At 35.6% G+C, this 18843-nt stretch overlaps 1 protein-coding gene across 1 annotated transcript in view; it reads right to left on the bottom strand.

Moving 5' to 3' along the window:
• The window catches only part of CTNNA3 (catenin alpha 3), a 1821585-nt gene that overhangs the window by 49300 nt on the left and 1753442 nt on the right, over window positions 1-18843 (bottom strand). Inside the window, exon 17 of the mRNA XM_054522537.2 lies at window positions 6991-7125. Within this exon, the coding sequence (XP_054378512.1) occupies window positions 6991-7125 (135 nt within the window). The remainder of the gene's footprint in view (window positions 1-6990; window positions 7126-18843) is intronic.

Raw genomic sequence — 18843 nt, 5'->3', positions numbered from 1 at the left:
TCTCACCTCAGCTTCCCGAGTAGCTGGGACTACAGGCGTACACCACCACACCTGGCTAATTTTTGTAGAAACGGGATTTGCCACGTTGCACATGGTTGGTCTTGAACTCATAAGCTCAAGCAATCCACCTGCCTCAGCCTCCCAAAGTGCTGGGATTACAGCCCTGAGCCACCGTACCTGGCAACTCCCATCTTTATTTGATAAAGGATAGCAGGTGGAAGGCCAAACTGGCTTCATTTCCATGTGAACTGAAGCTGCATCAGGTTCCAAGATCCAGACAATGTCCTGGAGCTTGGCGCTGGTAAAAAATGTCTAGCATATGCTATCTCTGTTCATGATCTCAAAAACTTGCTGTGAACTTAGGTTATTTTCTCTTCTAAGCAATGTTGAGAAAAGTGATTGAGATGTGGACATCCTTATTTTGTTCTATTGCTAAAATGAAACTTGAATAGAGTGCTCAAATCTTAATTTTAACAGAAAACTACTCTTTCCATTTTACCAAACATGGGATTTATCAGCAAGAAATTCTTCAACCTTTCATTCGTTTCTATAAATGTGATTATATCTTTTTTTAAGTTAGACTAAATCAATTTTGTATTTATTTTTAAGATTCAGGGGGTATGGCCGGGCGCAGCGGCTCACACCTGTAATCCCAGCACTTTGGGAGGCCGAGGTGGGTGGATCACGAGGTCAGGAGATCGAGACCATGGTGAAACCCCGTCTGTACTAAAAAATACAAAAAATTAGCTGGGCACCGTGGCGGGCACCTGTAGTCCCAGCTACTCGGGAGGCTGAGGCAGGAGAATGGCGTGAACCCGGGTGGCAGAGCTTGCAGTGAGCCGAGATCACGCCACTGCACTCCAGCCTGGGTGACAGAGCAAGACTCCGTCTCAACAAAAAAAAAAAAAAAAAAAAAAAAAAGATTCAGGGGGTACATGTGCAGTTTTGTTACAAGGGTATATAGCATGATGCTGAGGTCTGGGCTTCTATTAATTTCATCTCTTAAACAGTGAACATAGTACCCAACAGGAATTTTTTCAACTCTTACCCCTCTCCCTCCTACCTTTTAGAGACTCCAGTACCTACTGTTCCCGTCTTTATGTCCCTGTGTAATCAATGTTCAGTTCCCACTTGTAAGTGAGAACATGTGGTATTTGATTTTCTGTTTTAGCATTAATTTGCTTAGGATAATGGCCTCCAGCTGCACTCATGTGGATGTGAAGGACATAATTAAATTCTTTTGTATGACTGCATAGTATGCCATGGTGTATATGTACCACATTTTCTTTATTTAATAAATGTGATTATATCTTAATTCAACTTCATCCTGGCTGAGAAGAAGAGCTCTTTTTTCTTTTTTTCCAAACCTAATCTTTCTACCCGTTCTAATATCACATTCTCTCATTTGCTTGACTTTATTCCATCAGTTGTAGTCTTAATTTTTCACAGGTTCATTCTCTTCTGGTCGCTCTTTTTTCTTTACCTAAACATTTCTCAATTACTGCCACTTTAAGCAGTATATAAATAAAAATGTTAACAAACAAAAATGCTTTCGGTGACTCTGTCTGCTCTGACCCTCAAGTATCTCTCTCTTTCTTTCTCTCTCTTTTATTCTTTTCAACTTCAAACTTTTGGAAAATTGAGTCTGTGCCACCATATTTTATCTGTCATTGCATACTCAGTACTCAGCTGATCATGATATAATTTTTGCCTTCACCATATTACTGATACTGCTTTTAAAAAAATATAAAAACACCTTCTAAATGCAAAACCCAATGTGTACTTCTAAGGCTAAGCCAACCTGCATAATTTTGCTGGTTGCATCCTTTATAGTCATTGGTCACTGCACCATAAATCATGTAAAAATATTCAAGGACTTTATAGTCTTGAGGGGAATATGTGCAAAAAGATGATTATGATATGTGTACTGCTGTGATTTTGGTAATCATAGAGGAAATATGATAGAAACTGTTAGCTGCCACCCAATATCCATTCTCTTTTTCATAGAAACAGAACTCTGATTACACTGGGGAAAGCAATGTGCAGGATTAAAACACAAACAAACATACACAATTTGTATTTTGTAGCATACCTTGCAGTTAAATATAACAGTATGACTAAGCTCTAGCCAATAGTTTGTAAAAAAAAAAAAAAAATAGTATTTGAAAGGGACCTTCTGGAAGGTTCCTTTAAAAGTGTAAGGAATGTTTGCTTCAGTTTCTCTTTATTCCTACTGCCTGGAATATACAAGTCATTGTTAGAGCCGCATAAGCCATATTTTTGACCTTGATAATAACGAGAGCCAGAAGCCAAGAAAAGAGAAGCCGAAAGACAAAAGTGCCTGATTCCCTGGTGACTTTGTGAAGCTGTCGCAACAGTTCTAGACTGCCCATTTGCAGACTCATTTTATGGAGACAGTAAACTCCCAATTTGTTTTAACTGCCACAGTCAAGTCTCAGAATCTATAAAGGTACATTGGAATCACTTTGTGAAAAATGTTTTTTCTGGATCACTGTCTCAGCTATTTTTTAAAAAATGGCATCCAACATATTTTCACTGGATGGTCCCATATACTTCTCTTCCATACCTCTTTCCTAAGTTCCAGAACCAAAGACCCAACTTCTCCTAAACCTTTCTCCTTGGATGCCCCTTAGTCACTTAAATTCAACAAGCAAATCCTGAATGAGTTTCCGTACTCACCGTAACATGGTCTTCCTTCTATATATACTGTTTAGTTAACGATGCCATTGTTGCCTAAGTAAACTATTTAACCTCAAAACTTTTAGGAAATTCTTAATTCTTTCTTCTTTTTCACCCTTAACACCCAATGGATAATTGCTTCTAAACATATTTTCCTCAGAATTGTTCCTTCTATAGATACACTCCTTTCCATTCTCATCAATATTGCCTTAAGTAAGTTCTTACTGTTTCTCTCTTAGACTAATTTTTTTTTTTTTTAATTATACTTTAAGTTCTGGGTTACATGTGCGGAACATGCAGTTTTGTTACATAGATATACACATGCCCTGGTGGTTTGCTGCACCCATCAACCCATCACCTACATTAGGTATTCCTCCTAATGTTATCCCTCCCCTAGCCCCCCACCCCCCGACAGGCCCCAGTGAGTGATGTTCCCCTCCCTGTGTCCATGTGTTCTCATTGTTCAACTCCCACTTACGAGTGAGAACATGTGGTGTTCGGTTTTCTGTTCCTGTGTTAGTTTGCTGAGAATGATGGTTTCCAGCTTCATCCATGTCCCAGCAAAGGACATGAACTCATCCTTTTTTATGGCTGCATAGTATTCCATGGTGTATATGTGCCACATTTTCTTAATCCAGTCTATCATTGATGGACATTTGGGTTGGTTCCAAGTCTTTGCTATTGTGACTAGTGCTGCAATAAACATCTTAGACTAATTTTTAAAAGTCATTCCTAAATAGGTCTCGATCCTCTAGTCCCTTATCTTTCTAATCTATCACTGCCGTGTCTAAAAAATGTTAACTTTGAAATACATAGATTTATTATTGCCATCTCAAACAAAGAAATTGTTAATTACTCTCAATTGCCTACAGGGTAAAATTAAATTATAAATGATCCTTTCAAAACATTCCCAGTTTCCTTTACAAGCTTTTGCTCTACTTGCCCACCCACCCTTATTCCACAATACACACACCAAGAGTACCAAGTAAAGTTGTTTTCAGTCAAATCAGACTGCCTGCCATGTTTGTAACATTCCATGTCTTCCCTATCTCTGTTTTATTTCAGTTGTCCCCTCTATCTCAAATCCTTTCCCTCTCCTCCTCCTATAAGTACACATTTGTTTTCTACTTATTAACCAAGGCCCAAAGCAGGTTTGAGCCACTTATGAAGCTTTCTCTTGCCTGCTCTGCACATCAAATAAATTATTTCCTCACATGCTATACATGTACATTTGTACATACCAATATTGTATGGTTTATTACAGTGTTCTGGAATTTTTTTTGTATATTCAGGTACATTTTATGTTTCTTAATTTGTTATGCATTTCAGTATCTTAAGGAAATTACCATATAATCATCTTTACATCCCTCAGATGTGCTACTATGCCTTGCACAGTAAGGGGCTCAATTCATAGTAATGGATTTGAATGAACTACATATATTTTGTCTCTATACAGGTAAAACATGCAACTTCAAGATGAGTGCTTGCAATATAGGTGTAAGAATGATTGGGGAATAATTTTAATTAAATGGTGTATTATAAGACTATCTCTCAGGTTATTTTATTTTATTAATTCATCTTCTTTATCCTAAACCTTCACACCTCAGACCCAGAACAGAACATACTGCCCATTCACTTTAGAAATGCATTCCATTCATACCTACTTATTTTTAACCCACTATATTTGGTAAGGCAATGTTTCATGAACCTAATCTTGGGATGCCAGCTTTATTTAGTAAACTTTGAATAGTCTGTAGTTTTGCATACCAAATTTCTGTAATTTTTAGTGTCTCTCTGCTTTGGAATCATGCTTGCCATTTTTCAAGAGATCTTATAGAAAAAGGATACATTAGATCTTCTGAATTTAAAGAATAGGAACAAGACAAGAACTCAGGGTCACTGAGAGATTAAAGTAAGTGTGCTTTGGCATACGTTAATGAAATGTATTTAGAAAGCTTTCTAGGAGCTACCTGCAAACAGATGGCAGTAAGATATGCAAAAGGGGGCACGCTCTCCTTTTTCAGATTTATTTTTTTTCTAATGGGGAATAGTGAGTGAGATGATGACAAACAGTTTTGGATTTGCAATGCTATTCCTCATTTTATATAATGACTCAGCTTTTAAATTGTAAATCATGGATTCTAAATAGCTCCTGCCTAATTTATCTGTAATATATGTAAAGTTCATGAATTTGAATCATCATACCAAACAGGAATGAATTTCTATATATAGAAAGGAAATTGTATTTTGGAAGGATAATTAACGCCAATAAATTTTAACAGCTATGCAGAGGCTGAACTGCTACCAAAGATTTTTTGAAAGCTTAGCTTCATACAACATGAAACTGTATATTTGGAAAATAAAATTTATATGAAATTTAGACCTTACAAAACATGATTAGTGTGTGAAAATGACAAGAGTAAATGGAAGGGTTTATCCTCCAAATGAATATACTTTTTTACATATTTAAGGCAGTATAATGTTAAATGAGAAAATGAAGACTGGATGTTTAATAAGCCAAAAGGAATATACAGTAGTTAAAAATGTGTATACATATTCATACATATGCATCTATACACACATACATGCCGTATGTATCTATATAAATGTATATATACATACATGTATGCATATGTGTCTATACACACGCATGTTCCTATTTGCATGGCTTGTGACTAAGTAAAATACATTTTTCTTTGAAAAGTGGCAGGGCACTAGTAATGCACTCACTGTGTTTATGTGGGATTTTTGATAAAATTTGAATATCAAAGACACTATTTTTTTACCCCTCTAACAACCACTGGAATAAAAAGCTAGAATGCAATACCATCTTATAATTTCCAAATTATTCACTTTCGACTTGTGTTTTTCAGTTTCATCACAAATTCAGTGTTGTCTCTCTGAACAGAGGGATCATAGACCTTTGAAGGTAAACTCAACTCTGACATTTACTCGTATGACATTGGGAAAGCTATATAAGAAAACAGAACAAATAAATAAGTGATCCATCTGGCATGTTATTGTGAAGATTAACATAAAATATAGGCAAGACATAGACAGTCACTATTTGTTTCCTGCCTTCTACTTTTTTTTTTTTTTTTTTTGAGATGGAGTCTCGCATTGTCGCCCAGGCTGGAGTACAGTGGCACGATCTCGGCTAACTGAAACTTCCACCTCCTGGGTTCAAGTAATTCTCATGCCTCAGACTACTGAGTAGCTGGGATTACAGGCATGCGCCACCACACCCAGGTAATTTTTGTATTTTTGGTAGAGACAGGGTTTCACCATGTTGGCCACGTTGGTCTTGAACTCCTGATCTTAAGTGATCCGGACACCAAAGTGCTGGGATTATAGGCATGAAACACCGCAACTGGCCCCTGCCCACTACTTTTGATGGTAATCCTTTGTTTGTGTTTTTGTAATTACATCCTCTTTCAGAACATTAACTCATTGAGGGACTGTCCAATGCCAGAATATAGAGGCCCTATATGTTACAGACATATAAATATACTAGCGTAATTAAAAATTTTCTCAGAAATATAAATTCCCAGAATATTTATAATGTTTCATTTAAACTTAAATTTATAATCTTAGTCCACATCCTTCTCAAAGTCATTGATGACTGAATCCAATATAGATATCAAATATTATTTTATTACCATTTCTTCTCCAGAGAAATGATCTACTGCTATTAAAAGATGAGTGGAAAAGTTATACATTAGTTCTACCATGGTAATTCATAGCAGCTTAAAACTCAGGGCCACCAAAGAATTTATGAAAATTCCTCTAAATCTATTAAGTTCTATCACACTCCATTTCTGAAAATATATATGGAAATGAAAAATCTCAAGACATGAACATCTATGTTATAAAAAGAAATAGGGGGAAAATGAATATCAATTAATAGCAGTGAAGCAATCATTTTATTAATTTGCAATTCCACATGCATTTATTTTAGAAAAATTATAGGATTCATTCCGGAGTTCCATCTGTACACATTCTGAAGTCATGCTCTAAATTAACATGCATTTCTCATCCAAATGGCTTATAAAACCTGATTTACTCTTTAATCTCTGAAGTAAATAAAAACAACATTTTTAACCTTTCTTTAAGAAATCTGCTAGTTTAAGATTTCTTGCTAGTTTAAATACATGTACTTTTAATAAAAACTCCAATTTAGTTTTCCTAAATTAATTTTACCTAAAAGATTTGGTCATGTAAACAAGGGTGTAGTTACTGTGTTTCAAGCATCTTCCACCTGTGATCATGTAAGTGCTAGGCAGTACTCACAGCTGACATGATGAGCTCTCCTCCCAGGTTCTGGATCTCAGCTTTAACTTGACTGCAGATTTTCAGTTGGTGGGAGTAGAACTTAATCTGTTCCAGGTAGGCCAGCAAGTCCTGTTTGCAAGATGGATCTGGGCACTAAATATGCATCAAAGATAAAAATGGATATAGCAGAATAAATAATAGTTAGATCAAGGTGAGTAAATACAGTATTCACATGGCAGGTACCTTATAAAGCAGCAATTTTATTTTCATACAGGACCAAGTAGATTCCGATATGCTTCTACCATTTACAATAGTCCATTCATTTTGCAACCTTAGTTACTTCAGCTTAGCCAAAAGAAACGTTAAAATAATTATTTTTTTGAGATGGAGTCTCGCTCTGTTGCCCAGGCTGGAGTGCAGTGGCAAGATCTTGGCTCACTGCAACCTCCGCCTCCCGGGTTCAAGTGATTCTCCTGCCTCAGCCTCCCGAGTAGCTGTGACTACAGGCATGCACCACCACACCTGGCTAATTTTTTGTATTTTTAGTAGAGACAGGGTTTCACTGTGTTATCCAGGATGGTCTTCATCTCCTGACCTCGTAATCTGCCTGCCTTGGCCTCCCACAGTGCTGGGATTACAGGTGTGAGCCACCACACCTGGCCAAGAAATATTAAAATAATTTTTAGACATAAAAAGGTATATAAAATAGCTGCCTTTAATTTATGATAAAGGCTAGAAGCCTTCAGATTATATTTTTGGTAAATCTATAGAAATATTTAAAATGTAATTATTTCTTTCACCTAGAATTACTATTAGAAGGCTCCTAGAATTACTATTAGAATGCTCCTTGAGACTCATGGTCTCTACACTGTCTGTCCTGTGCTACTCAAATGGGCATAAACAACATGGAGCAACATAATATGTTCTACTACTTTCAGCATTCAATGTTCTTAGCTGTTACAGACAAAGGAAATCATTTCTACCTTAGATAACAGCTGTGAATCTAACTGAAGCCAAGAAAGAGACAGGGCACATGTTTTAGAATATTAAATTTCCTTATGAAAACCAGCCTTCTACATCGTTTTATCTTTTCAAAGGAACCTCCTGGAGGACAGCTTTGAGCTTTATCATAACATGGTAAATAGCTTTGGTTAAGATTTAATCTTTGTGTTCTTTCTCCCATGCAATTATAATAGATTTATAAAAATTCCTTCTAATTTAATTCCACTTTTAGTAAATTTTTATAAGAACAAAGAAATGTGGACAGTGATTTATATTTATATGCAAAGATCTTCATTGTAGCATTATGTATAATAGCAAAATTTGGAAATAACCTAAATGTCCCAAAATAATGGAAAGACTAAATAAGAATGCATATCAATATAATGTAGCATTACTCAGTATAAAGAAAATAGAGTTTCAAAGGATGTGGAAAAATGTTTTTGGAAGTTAAAAAAATCAATATGTAAATACTGCAATCAAATTCTATTAAAAATTGTGTGTATTTAAAACATGCTGAATGCCAGATGCAGTGGCTCATGCCTATAATCCCAGCAATTTGGGAAGCTGAAACAGGAAAATCCTTTGAGCCTAGGAATTTGAGACCAGCCTGGGGAACATAGGGAGACACCATCTGTACAAAAAATAAAAATAAATTAGCCAGGTGTGGTCCCAGCTATTCAGGAGGCTGAGGTGGGAGGATTGCCTGAGCCCGAGAGGTTAATGCTGCAGTGAGCCATGATTGCGACACTGCACTCCAGCCTGGGCAACAGAGTGAGACCTTGTGTCAAAAAATAAATAAATACAAATAAAAAATAAAATAATAAAACCTGCTGAGACAGCCTGAGCTGTCCATCCTTCCTAGGCGTAGATCATGGTGCATCAGGACTCTCTTTGCTCCATACTCAGGCAGATCTCCAGGCACTCAGAGTACCAGCTTGCCTAAATCAGCAGGCTGAGCTTCCCTACCCTTGCTGTGCATAGATCGTGGTGTAGCAGGCCCTCTCCACTCCACGCTTAGGCAGATTTCCAGGTATTCAAAGTACATGTTTGCTCAGATTGACAGCCTGAGCCACCCCACACTTTCTCTGCAGGGATCCAGGTGTGTAGAGGAGCCTCTCTGCTTCATGCCTAGGCAGATCTCCCAGCACCTGGAGTACCCAGTCCCCTGGATTAGGAGTTTAGGCCACCCCAAATCTGTATGTAGAGAACTTGAGGACAAGAAAGCTTCCCAGCTCCATGTCTAGGCACACGTCTGGGTGTTTGGTACCCACTCACTGGATTATCCTTCAGCACCAGTGCTCACGCCTGCCCTTAGGGAATTTGTAGGCAAACCTGCCAGTCTGGACCTGTCCATCTTGCTCCCAACACCTCTGGGGCTGAGGAGGGAGCTCAGAGCATTTTGCACTACAAGAATAAGCCCATTGCCTGAGGCAAGAGAGAGCTTCTGCTAGTAAACAAAGATGAAGTATACAACCAACAGTATTGGCCATACACACCATCTACAGGCTTGTAGGTGGAACTGAAACGCCCAGTATAAAACCTGCTGACAGAAAGGTGTAGGAGTACCCAAGTTAAGCCAAAAGACCTTACCCAGTATTCTCTAAAGTCACACCCCCTAGGGAAAAATAGATGGGAAAGGGAAAGGGAAAGAAAAAAAAAACAATAGTATTATAGGGAAAGAAAAGAAACATTATATCTGCACAAATATAATTACAAAAATTTGAAGTATCAATGCTTCAAGATGAGAAAGAACCAGTGTAAGAATTCTAGCACCATGAAAATTCAAAATGTAGTGATACCATCAACATACACTACTAGTTCTCCAGCTATGGTCCTCAGCGAAGTGGAAACTTGGAAATGACAGATAAAGAATTTGAAGTGTGGATTGCAAGGAAGCTCAATAAGATCCAAGATGAGGTTGAAAATTAACACAAAGAAACTTTTTAAAGCAATCCAGAGAATGAAGGAAGAGACAAACATCTTTAAAATATCAGTCAGAGATTCTGGAATTAAAAAACTAACTTAATTTCAAAACACAACTGGAAGCTTCACCAATAAACTGGACTAAGTAGAAGAAAGAATTTCAGATCTTGAAGACCAGTCTTTTGAATTGACCCAGTCAGAAAAAAATAAAGAAAAAGTAATTTTTAAAAAATAAACAAAACCTTTGAGAAATATGGGATTATGTAAAGTGGACAAACCTAAAAATTAGTGACATTCCTGAGACTGAGGAAAAGATAACAACCTAGAAAAAATACTTGAGGTGATAAATTAAGAAAATGTTCCAAATTTTGCTAGAGAGGTAGACATCTAGATATAAGAAATCCAGAGAACACTTGAGAGATACTATACAAAAAGGAACGTCACCAAGGCATATAATCACCAGACTATCCAAGGTCAACGCTAAAGAAAAAATCACAAAGGCAGCTAGAGAAAAAGGTCAGAAGACACACAAAGGAAATCCCAAAAGGTTAAAAGCAGACTTCTCTACATAAACCTTATTTATAAGCCGAGACAGATTGGAGGCCTATTTTCAGAATTCTTGAAGCAAAGAAATTCCAACAAAAAGTTCATATCCCACCAGGCTAAGCTTTATCACTGAAAGAGAAATAAAAATATTTTCCAGAAAAACGAGCACTAAAAAAATTAATTACCATTAGGCCAGTCATGTCAGAGACCTTTAAGAGAATTCTAAACATGGGGAAAATATAGAGCTGATACCTGCTACCACAAAAACACAAGTACAGAGCCCACAGATCTATAGAGCAATCAAACCATAGAAAATACAAAGTAACCAGCTTACAACTTCATGATAGGATCAAAATCTTGCATATTAATATTATCCTTGAATGTGAATAGCCTAAACGCCCCACTTAAAAGGCACAGAGTGGCAAGTTGGATAAAATAACAACATCCATTCATCTGCTGTCTTCAAGATACCCATCTCACACATAATGGCATCAATAAGCTCAAAGTAAAGGGTTGAAGAAATGTCTGTCTTGCAAATTAAACTACAACAAAAAAGAGGAGCGGCTATTATATTAGATAAAATATACGTACTTTAAAATATATTTAAAATATAATATATATAACATATTAGGTAAAATACATATATTTTAAAATATATTAAAATATAATATATAATATATTAGATAAAAAAGGCTTTAAACCAATAACAGTAAAAAAGGACAAAGAAGGGTATTACACAATGATAAAGGGTTGAATTCAACAAAAAGACTTAACTATCCTAAATATGTATGTACCTAACACTGAAGCATCTGAATTCATAAAACAAGTACTTCTAGATCTACAAAAAGGCTTAGATAGCCACACGATAATGTTGAGGAACTTCAACACCTCACTAAAAGTGTTAGACATGTGAAATGTTAGTCAATTAAACCTCTTTTTTTTTAATAAATTAGCTAGTCTCAGATAGTATCTTAATAGTAACGTGAAAATGGACTAATAAATTTACTTTTGGGTAAACAATGAAATTAAGGCAGTAACCAAAAAATTCTTCGAAATAAATAAAAATAAGAGACACAACATATAAAAATCTCTAGGATGTAGCAAAAGTGCTGTTAAGAGGAAAGTTTATAGCAGTAAACTCCTACCTCAAAAAGTTAGAAAGATCTCAAATTAATGATTTAACATCATGCCTAGAGGAGCTAGAAAAACAAGAACAAACCAACCCAAAAGCTAGCAGCAGAAAAGAAAAAAATAAAATTAGACGGAACTGAATGAATTTGAGACCTAAAAATTCATAGGAAGAATCAATGAAGACCAAAGTTGTTGTTGTTTTTTTTTTTGAAAAAATAAACAGGATCGGTAGACTGCTAGCTAGATTAACAAAGAAAAAAGAGAGAGGATTCAAATAAGCACAGTCAGAAGTTATAAAAGTGACATTGCAACCAATACCATAGAAATACAAAAGAGCCTCAGAAACTATTGGGAACACATCTGTGCATACAAACTAGAAAATCTAGAGGAAAAGATAAATTTCTGAAACACACAGGCCTCCAAGAATGAATTAGAAATAAACTGAAACCCTGAACAGACCTCGAGTTCCTAAATTGAATCAGTAATAAAACACCTACCACCACAACCAACAACAAAAAGAGCCCCAGCCAAATTCTACCAAACATACATAGAAGAGCTGATACCAATCCTACTGAAACTATTTCAAAAAATGGAGAAGGAGAGACTCCTCTTTAGCTCATTCAACAAAACCAGCATCATCCTGATAGGAAAACCTGGTAAAGATACAATGAAAAATATCTCTGATACCAATATCTCTGATAAACATAGATGCAAAAATCCTCAACAAAATATTAGCAAACTGCATTTAGTGGCACATCAAAAAGTTAATTCACTATGATCAAGTAGACTTAATTTTTGGAATGTAAGGTTGGTTTAACATAGACAAATCAATAAACATGACTCACCATATAAAGAGAATTAATAACAAAAATCATATGATTATTTCAACAGATGTGGGAAAAGCTTTTGATAAAATACAACATCCCTTCATGATAAACACCTTCAAGAAACTATGCATCAAAGGAACATATCTCAAAATAATAAGAGCCATCTAAGAGAAACCACAGCCAACATTATACTTGAATGGGCAAAAGCTGAAACCAGTCTCTACTTGAATGGGCAAAAGCTGAAACCAATCTCCTTGAAAACGGTTACAAGGATGCCCACTCTCACCTCTCTTATTCAACAGAGTACTGAAAGTCCTAGCCACAGCAATCAGGCAAAATAAATAAATAAAAGGTATCCAACTAGACAAATAAAAAGTCAACCTATATTTCTTTGCTGTTGATATGATTTTATACCTAGAAAACACAAAATACTTTACTAAAAGGCTCCTGGAACTGAGACATGACTTCAGTAATTTTTTAGGATACAAAATCATTGTATACAAACCAATAGCATTTCTATACAGCAATAACATTCAAGCTGAGAACCAAATCAAGAACTCAACTCCATTTACAATAGCTGCAAATAAATAAATAAATAAAACACCTAGGCATGCATCTAACCAAGGAAGTGAAAGATCTCTACCAGGAGAACTATAAAACACTGCTGAAAGAAATCATAGATGACACAAACAAATGGAAAAAACATTTCAATTTCATCAACTGGAAGAATCAATATCATTAAAACGGCCATACTGCCCAAAGCAATCTACAGATTCAATGCTCTTCCTATCAAGTAACCAACGTCATTTTTCACAGAACTAGAAAAAGAACTATTCTAAAATTCATATGAAACCAAGAAATATCTTGAATAGACAAGCAATCCTGAGGCAAAAAAAAAAAAGAAGCCAGAGGCATCATATTACTTGACTTCAAACTACACTATAAGGCTACAGTAACACACACAGCATGGTATTGGCACAAAAACAGATACATAGGCTGATGGGACAGAATAGAGAACACAGAAAGAAAGCTGCACAACTAAAACCATCTGATCTTTGACAAAGTTGACAAAAATAAGCAGTGACTCCCTATTCAGTATCTGGTGCTGTGACAGCTGGCTAGCCAAAGGCAGAAGAATGAAACTGAACCCCTATCTTTCATCATCTAGAAAAATTAACTCAAGATGAATTAAAGATTTAAATATAAGACCTCCACAATAAGAATCCTTGAAGAAAAACCTAGGCAACATCATTCTGGACATCAGCCTTGGGAAAGACATTATAACTAAATTCTCAAAAGTAATTGCAACAAAAACAGAAATTGACAAGTGGGATCTCTAATTAAAGAGCTTCTGCATAGCAACAAACTGTCAACAGAGTACACAGACAACCCACACAATGGAAGAAAATATTTGCAAACAATGAATCTAACATAGTTTTACTATCCAGGATCTATAAGGAATTTAAACAATTGAGCAAGCAAAAAACAATCCCATTAAAAATGAGTAAATGGTATGAGTTAGGTCATTCTTTCATTGCTATAAAAAAATACTTCAGACTGGGCAATTTATAAAGAAAAGAAATTTAATTGGCTCGTGGTTCTGCAGGATATACAAGCATTGCATTGGCATCCACTTGGCTTTGGGGTGGGGGCTCAGGGAATATTTACTCACAGTATGAGGTGAAGTGGGAACAGGTGCATGACATGGGGATAACAGGAGCAAGAGGGAGGTGGGAGGTGCCACACACTTTTAAATGACCAGATCTTGTGATAATGCACTATCCTGAGGACAGCACATCATGAGGAATCTGCCCCTATTACCCAAACACCTCCCACCAGTCCCCACCTCCAACATTGGGAATTGCATTTCAACATGAGATTTGGGAAGGACAAATGCCAAAACCATATCAAAACATGAATGGACACTTCTCAAAAGAAGACATACAAGTGGCCAACCAATCTGAAAAAAATGCTCAACATCATGAATAATGAGAGAAATGCAAATAGAACCAAAATGAGATACTATCTCACACCAGTCAGAATGGCTATTATGAAAAAGTCAAAAAAACAGATGCTGGTGAGGCTGTGGAGAAAAGGGAACACTTTATAAACTACTGGTGGGGATGTAAATTAGTTCAGCCAGTGTAGAAAGCAGTTTGGAGATTTCTCAAAGAACTTAAAACGTAACTAACATTTGACTCACTCATCCCGTTACTATGTACATATTCAAAAGAAAATAAATTGTTCTACCCAAAAAGACACTTACTTTCATATGTTGATTGCAGCACTATTCACAAAGCAAGGACATGGAATCAACCTAGGTATCCATCAATGGTGGATTGAATAAATAAAATGGGGTACATCTACATCATGGAATAACAACCATAAAAAGGAATGAATGAAATTATGTCTCTTGCAGCAACGTGGATGTAGCTGGAGGCCATTATCCTAAGTGAATTAATGCAGGAACAAAAACCCAAATACCATATGTTCTTACATACAAGTAGGAGCTAAAGAATGGGTAATGATGGACATAAAGATGGCTACAATAGACACTGAGGACTACTAGACAGGGGAGGGAGGAAGGGAGTAAAGGCTTGAGAAACTAATTATTGAGTACTATGCTCACTACCTGGGTGATTGCATTAATTGTACTTCAAACCTCAGTATCATGCAATATACCCACTGAGTCTAAATAAAAGTTGAAATTATTTTTTAAAATGCATTAAAAATAAATTCTGGACTCTGGGTTAAAAAAATTAAAAGATGCTGGGAAAGAAATATATGACAATAATCAATAAATGTGATATAATCAATACTTTTTATTTTATTCAAATTTTGTGTATCTTAAATATATATTTCTTCTATAACTATAAAATGTTATTTTTAAAAGCTTTTATTCTAATGACCTAAACTGCAAATTAAAAAGTAGGATGAACAACCAAAAAACCTTTCATGCGTTTCTGCTTTTATTCAGTAACTAGTAACTTAAGCTGGAGTGTTTTTGGAAAATTTGTGAGGTACTTATCCTCTTATATTTTTTAAATAGGCTGCGTAGCTCCAGAGTGTGTGCACAAGATGAGAACACGTTACCCTGAGTCAAAGTCGATAATAACCAACAAAGGTAGCAAAGAATTCAATTCTTCTGCAGAAATAATATCAATCTGCAAGATAGGCATGGACATATGCATGAATAGATACAGGATAGCCAGACAGAGACACAATCAGACAAGAGTATAGAAATTAAGGGTGTTTCTAAAGTTTTCAATAAGCAAATGAAGGTTATCCCTCAAATCTCCTCGAAAGGATTATATTGTAGCTAATTAAGAAGAAGATTGGAAAGGAGAAAGATATAGAGAAAGAAAAGAAAAAGAAAGAGGGAAAGGAAGAAGAGGAGAAGGCAGAGACAGAGGAGGAAGAACAATAGTTCATTTTCATTTAGCTCTTACTATGTGCCACATGCTATGGAAACTAATTTAGGCATATCATCTCACTCAATCATTAAAACTGTAAGACGCAAATATTTTCCCCAATTTACTGATGTGAAATTACCTAAAATGATGAAAAACAAGTCATCTCTTTGTTTTCTCTTGACAGGCAGCTGATCTTTATTAGGTACTTCCTCTGTGCCAGGTACTATGCCAAGGCCCTTACATGCATAACTTTAAATTAGTACTCAAAGCACCATTTTAATTAGATCTATTATTTTCGTTTTGTAGATTTGCAAAGTGAGTTTCAGAGAGAGTAAATGATTTGAATTTAGTTTTCTGTTTCATTCACATGCATACACAATAATCTCTTCTATAGGGCATTCTTTCAAATCATTTTTTGTTATTATTGCTCTCACCGAGTAACTTTCTTATCTATTCTTCATTCTTAAGTATGGACACAATGATAATCCCTGACATGTAAAGTGTTTTATCTGTCATCTACTATTCTAGATGCTTTGTCCATACTAATTGTTTTAATAATCACACAACACCCACAATTTCATGAGGTAAGTGGAATCATTATCCTCATTTAGCAAAGGAGAATATTGACACACAGAGAGGTTAACTGACTTGCCAATAAATGGTATTAGTGGTAGAGCTTGTGTTCAAACATGATCTGGCTCCACCTCCTTACCTCCATGTTCTAGGAACAGTATCAGTCTTCTTGCCAATTTTATCTTTTTTGTAAATATTAAATTGCTGTTCTGATTTGTAAGTTGGTTTCTTATTGATAATCTTATTTGTCAATTATAAACTGGATTAATGTGGATTTATTCCTTGAAGACCAGCACCACTATACAACTCTGATAAAATCAAACTGTCAAACTAGTAATTAGATTCTTGACCAATAACCAATTGCAATCACTCAAGTTTAAGCAAAACATGCTGTCTCTATCAAGAGACTCTTCCAAGGCCACAGTAGAAAAGCCTATAATTCTATTAAGGAAAGAATGAGTCAAATGAGTAGAAAGTGTGAAAATGATCTTTTGAAATTCAAAGTTGCTTGACCTAAATTTATCTTTCATTTTCAGAACTGATGAGAATATCTTGGTTATAACTGAAGCAGTCAGTTTTATAACCAAATTAGAGTAAAATACTACGTGGTAAATTCTTATACTTATAAAAGTTATTAAAGCCTTCTTTCCCATTGACATGCAGAAAGCTTTTCTGAGTCAGTTTTGCTCACTTAGAAGCAGAATCAGGAGAATGCCTCGTTCCTACTTTAAGAATATTCTACTATTTTTTAAATCTCCTTTGGGCCACTTTTATGTATTCAGGTCTTTTCCCATTTTTTAATCAGGTTACTTGGATTTTTTTGCTATTGAGTTCTGTATGTTTCTTATACATTTTAGATATTAATTCCTTATCAGGTCTATGGTTTGCAAATATTTTCTTTCAAACCATAGGTTGTCTTTTAATTTTGTTGATTATTACATTGTATATCTTAAGTCCTTAAATATGTACAATTTTTACAAAAAAATTAAATTTAAAAGCATCGAACAATGCTTTTCCCACCTTTTAAATTTTTACGTGAAAGTGACAGAAAAACTTCGGTCTCTAGGTTGGTAGAACATTCTTGCCCTTGACTATTGTTTCTCAAGTAACATTTGCTTTAAAATAACTTTTAAAAGAATACTATTAGGGACTTTTCCAGAACATCTACTTAGCTCCTTAATGCATGATTTTTTTTTAATCTAAGTTTTATAATCACAGGGACTCACAACATGTAAGCAGATGGCATTTCAGCCTATGTGGTTTTCTCATTTTAAGCCAGTTTTCACTTTTCTAGCAAGATGCTTGGAGTCAATATGGAATACATCATTTAGTAATGAGGAAAAATATAAAAAAAAATCATGATGTTTTAGTTTAAATTTCAGGGGTGAATTGGCAAAACGAACACTTTTGAAGACTTTTATTCCATAATCTTAGTATTTTTTTGCTCATATTGGAGCCTAAACTTTAAGAAATTTAAAATGACTTTTGCAGCCAGGTGTGGTGGCTCACACCTATAATCCCAGCATTTTGGGAGACCGAGGCGGGCAGATTACCTGAGATCAGGAGTTCGAGACCAGCCTGGTCAACATGGTGAAACCTCATCTCTACTCAAAATATGAAATATTAGCCGGGCATGGTGGCTCGTACCTGTAGTCCCAGCTACTTGGGTGGTTGAGACACGAGAATCGCTTGAACCTGGGAGGCAGAGGTTGCAGTGAGCTGACATCGTGCCACTGCACTCCAGCCTGGATGACAGAGAGACTCCATCTCAAAAATTAAAAAAATAAAAATAAACAAATAAATAAAATGAATTTTGCAATTACAGACAATAGCCTAAATTTTGCTAAGCTGGAAAAGTTTGTTAATGAAAAGTACTAGGTGTCACCGTGAATTTCAAAAATAGGAATTTAAAGCAATCAGTGGTAGCAAAAGCACTTGGTGTTCACGACTTTTCCCATCCCACAGGGCTCATTTCTTCACCTGTAATGCAGTCCAGAGGTTGCCTCGTTTCATCTTGCTCAGGATCACAGATCATCAATGATCTCATCTTTTCCTCTACTTTTAATGTCTTTTTTTCTGATTCCTGACTCTATCAAGTCTCTCAAAGCAAAATCCTGCCTTCTATAATCCCATCTCTCCTTTTTTGTTTACGAATACGCCTACTAAAATGTTTCAATGCAGATTCCTCCTTTCCTTATCATTCTAAGAACTGTTTTCAACTCCTCCAGTCCACAAAATTTTATTTTATTGAGATCACTAATGGACTTATAATTGCTGCATTCATTATATATGTTGCAGTTCCTCCCTTATATCACCTCTCTGGAGGTTTTAGATCTTTGTTATTGATTCTCATAAATGTTAATTCTCATGAATGTTTCCTCTTAGATTTTCTCCTAGTTTTATATCAGCCTTCCCAGACTCCTTTGTAAGAATTTTTTTTTTTTTTTTTTTTTTTT

This window comes from Pongo abelii, chromosome 8 (assembly GCF_028885655.2).
Source record: "Pongo abelii isolate AG06213 chromosome 8, NHGRI_mPonAbe1-v2.0_pri, whole genome shotgun sequence".
Taxonomy (NCBI): domain Eukaryota; kingdom Metazoa; phylum Chordata; class Mammalia; order Primates; family Hominidae; genus Pongo; species Pongo abelii.
Note: the sequence above shows the minus strand (reverse complement) of the source record. Positions and strands in the feature narration are given on the sequence as shown.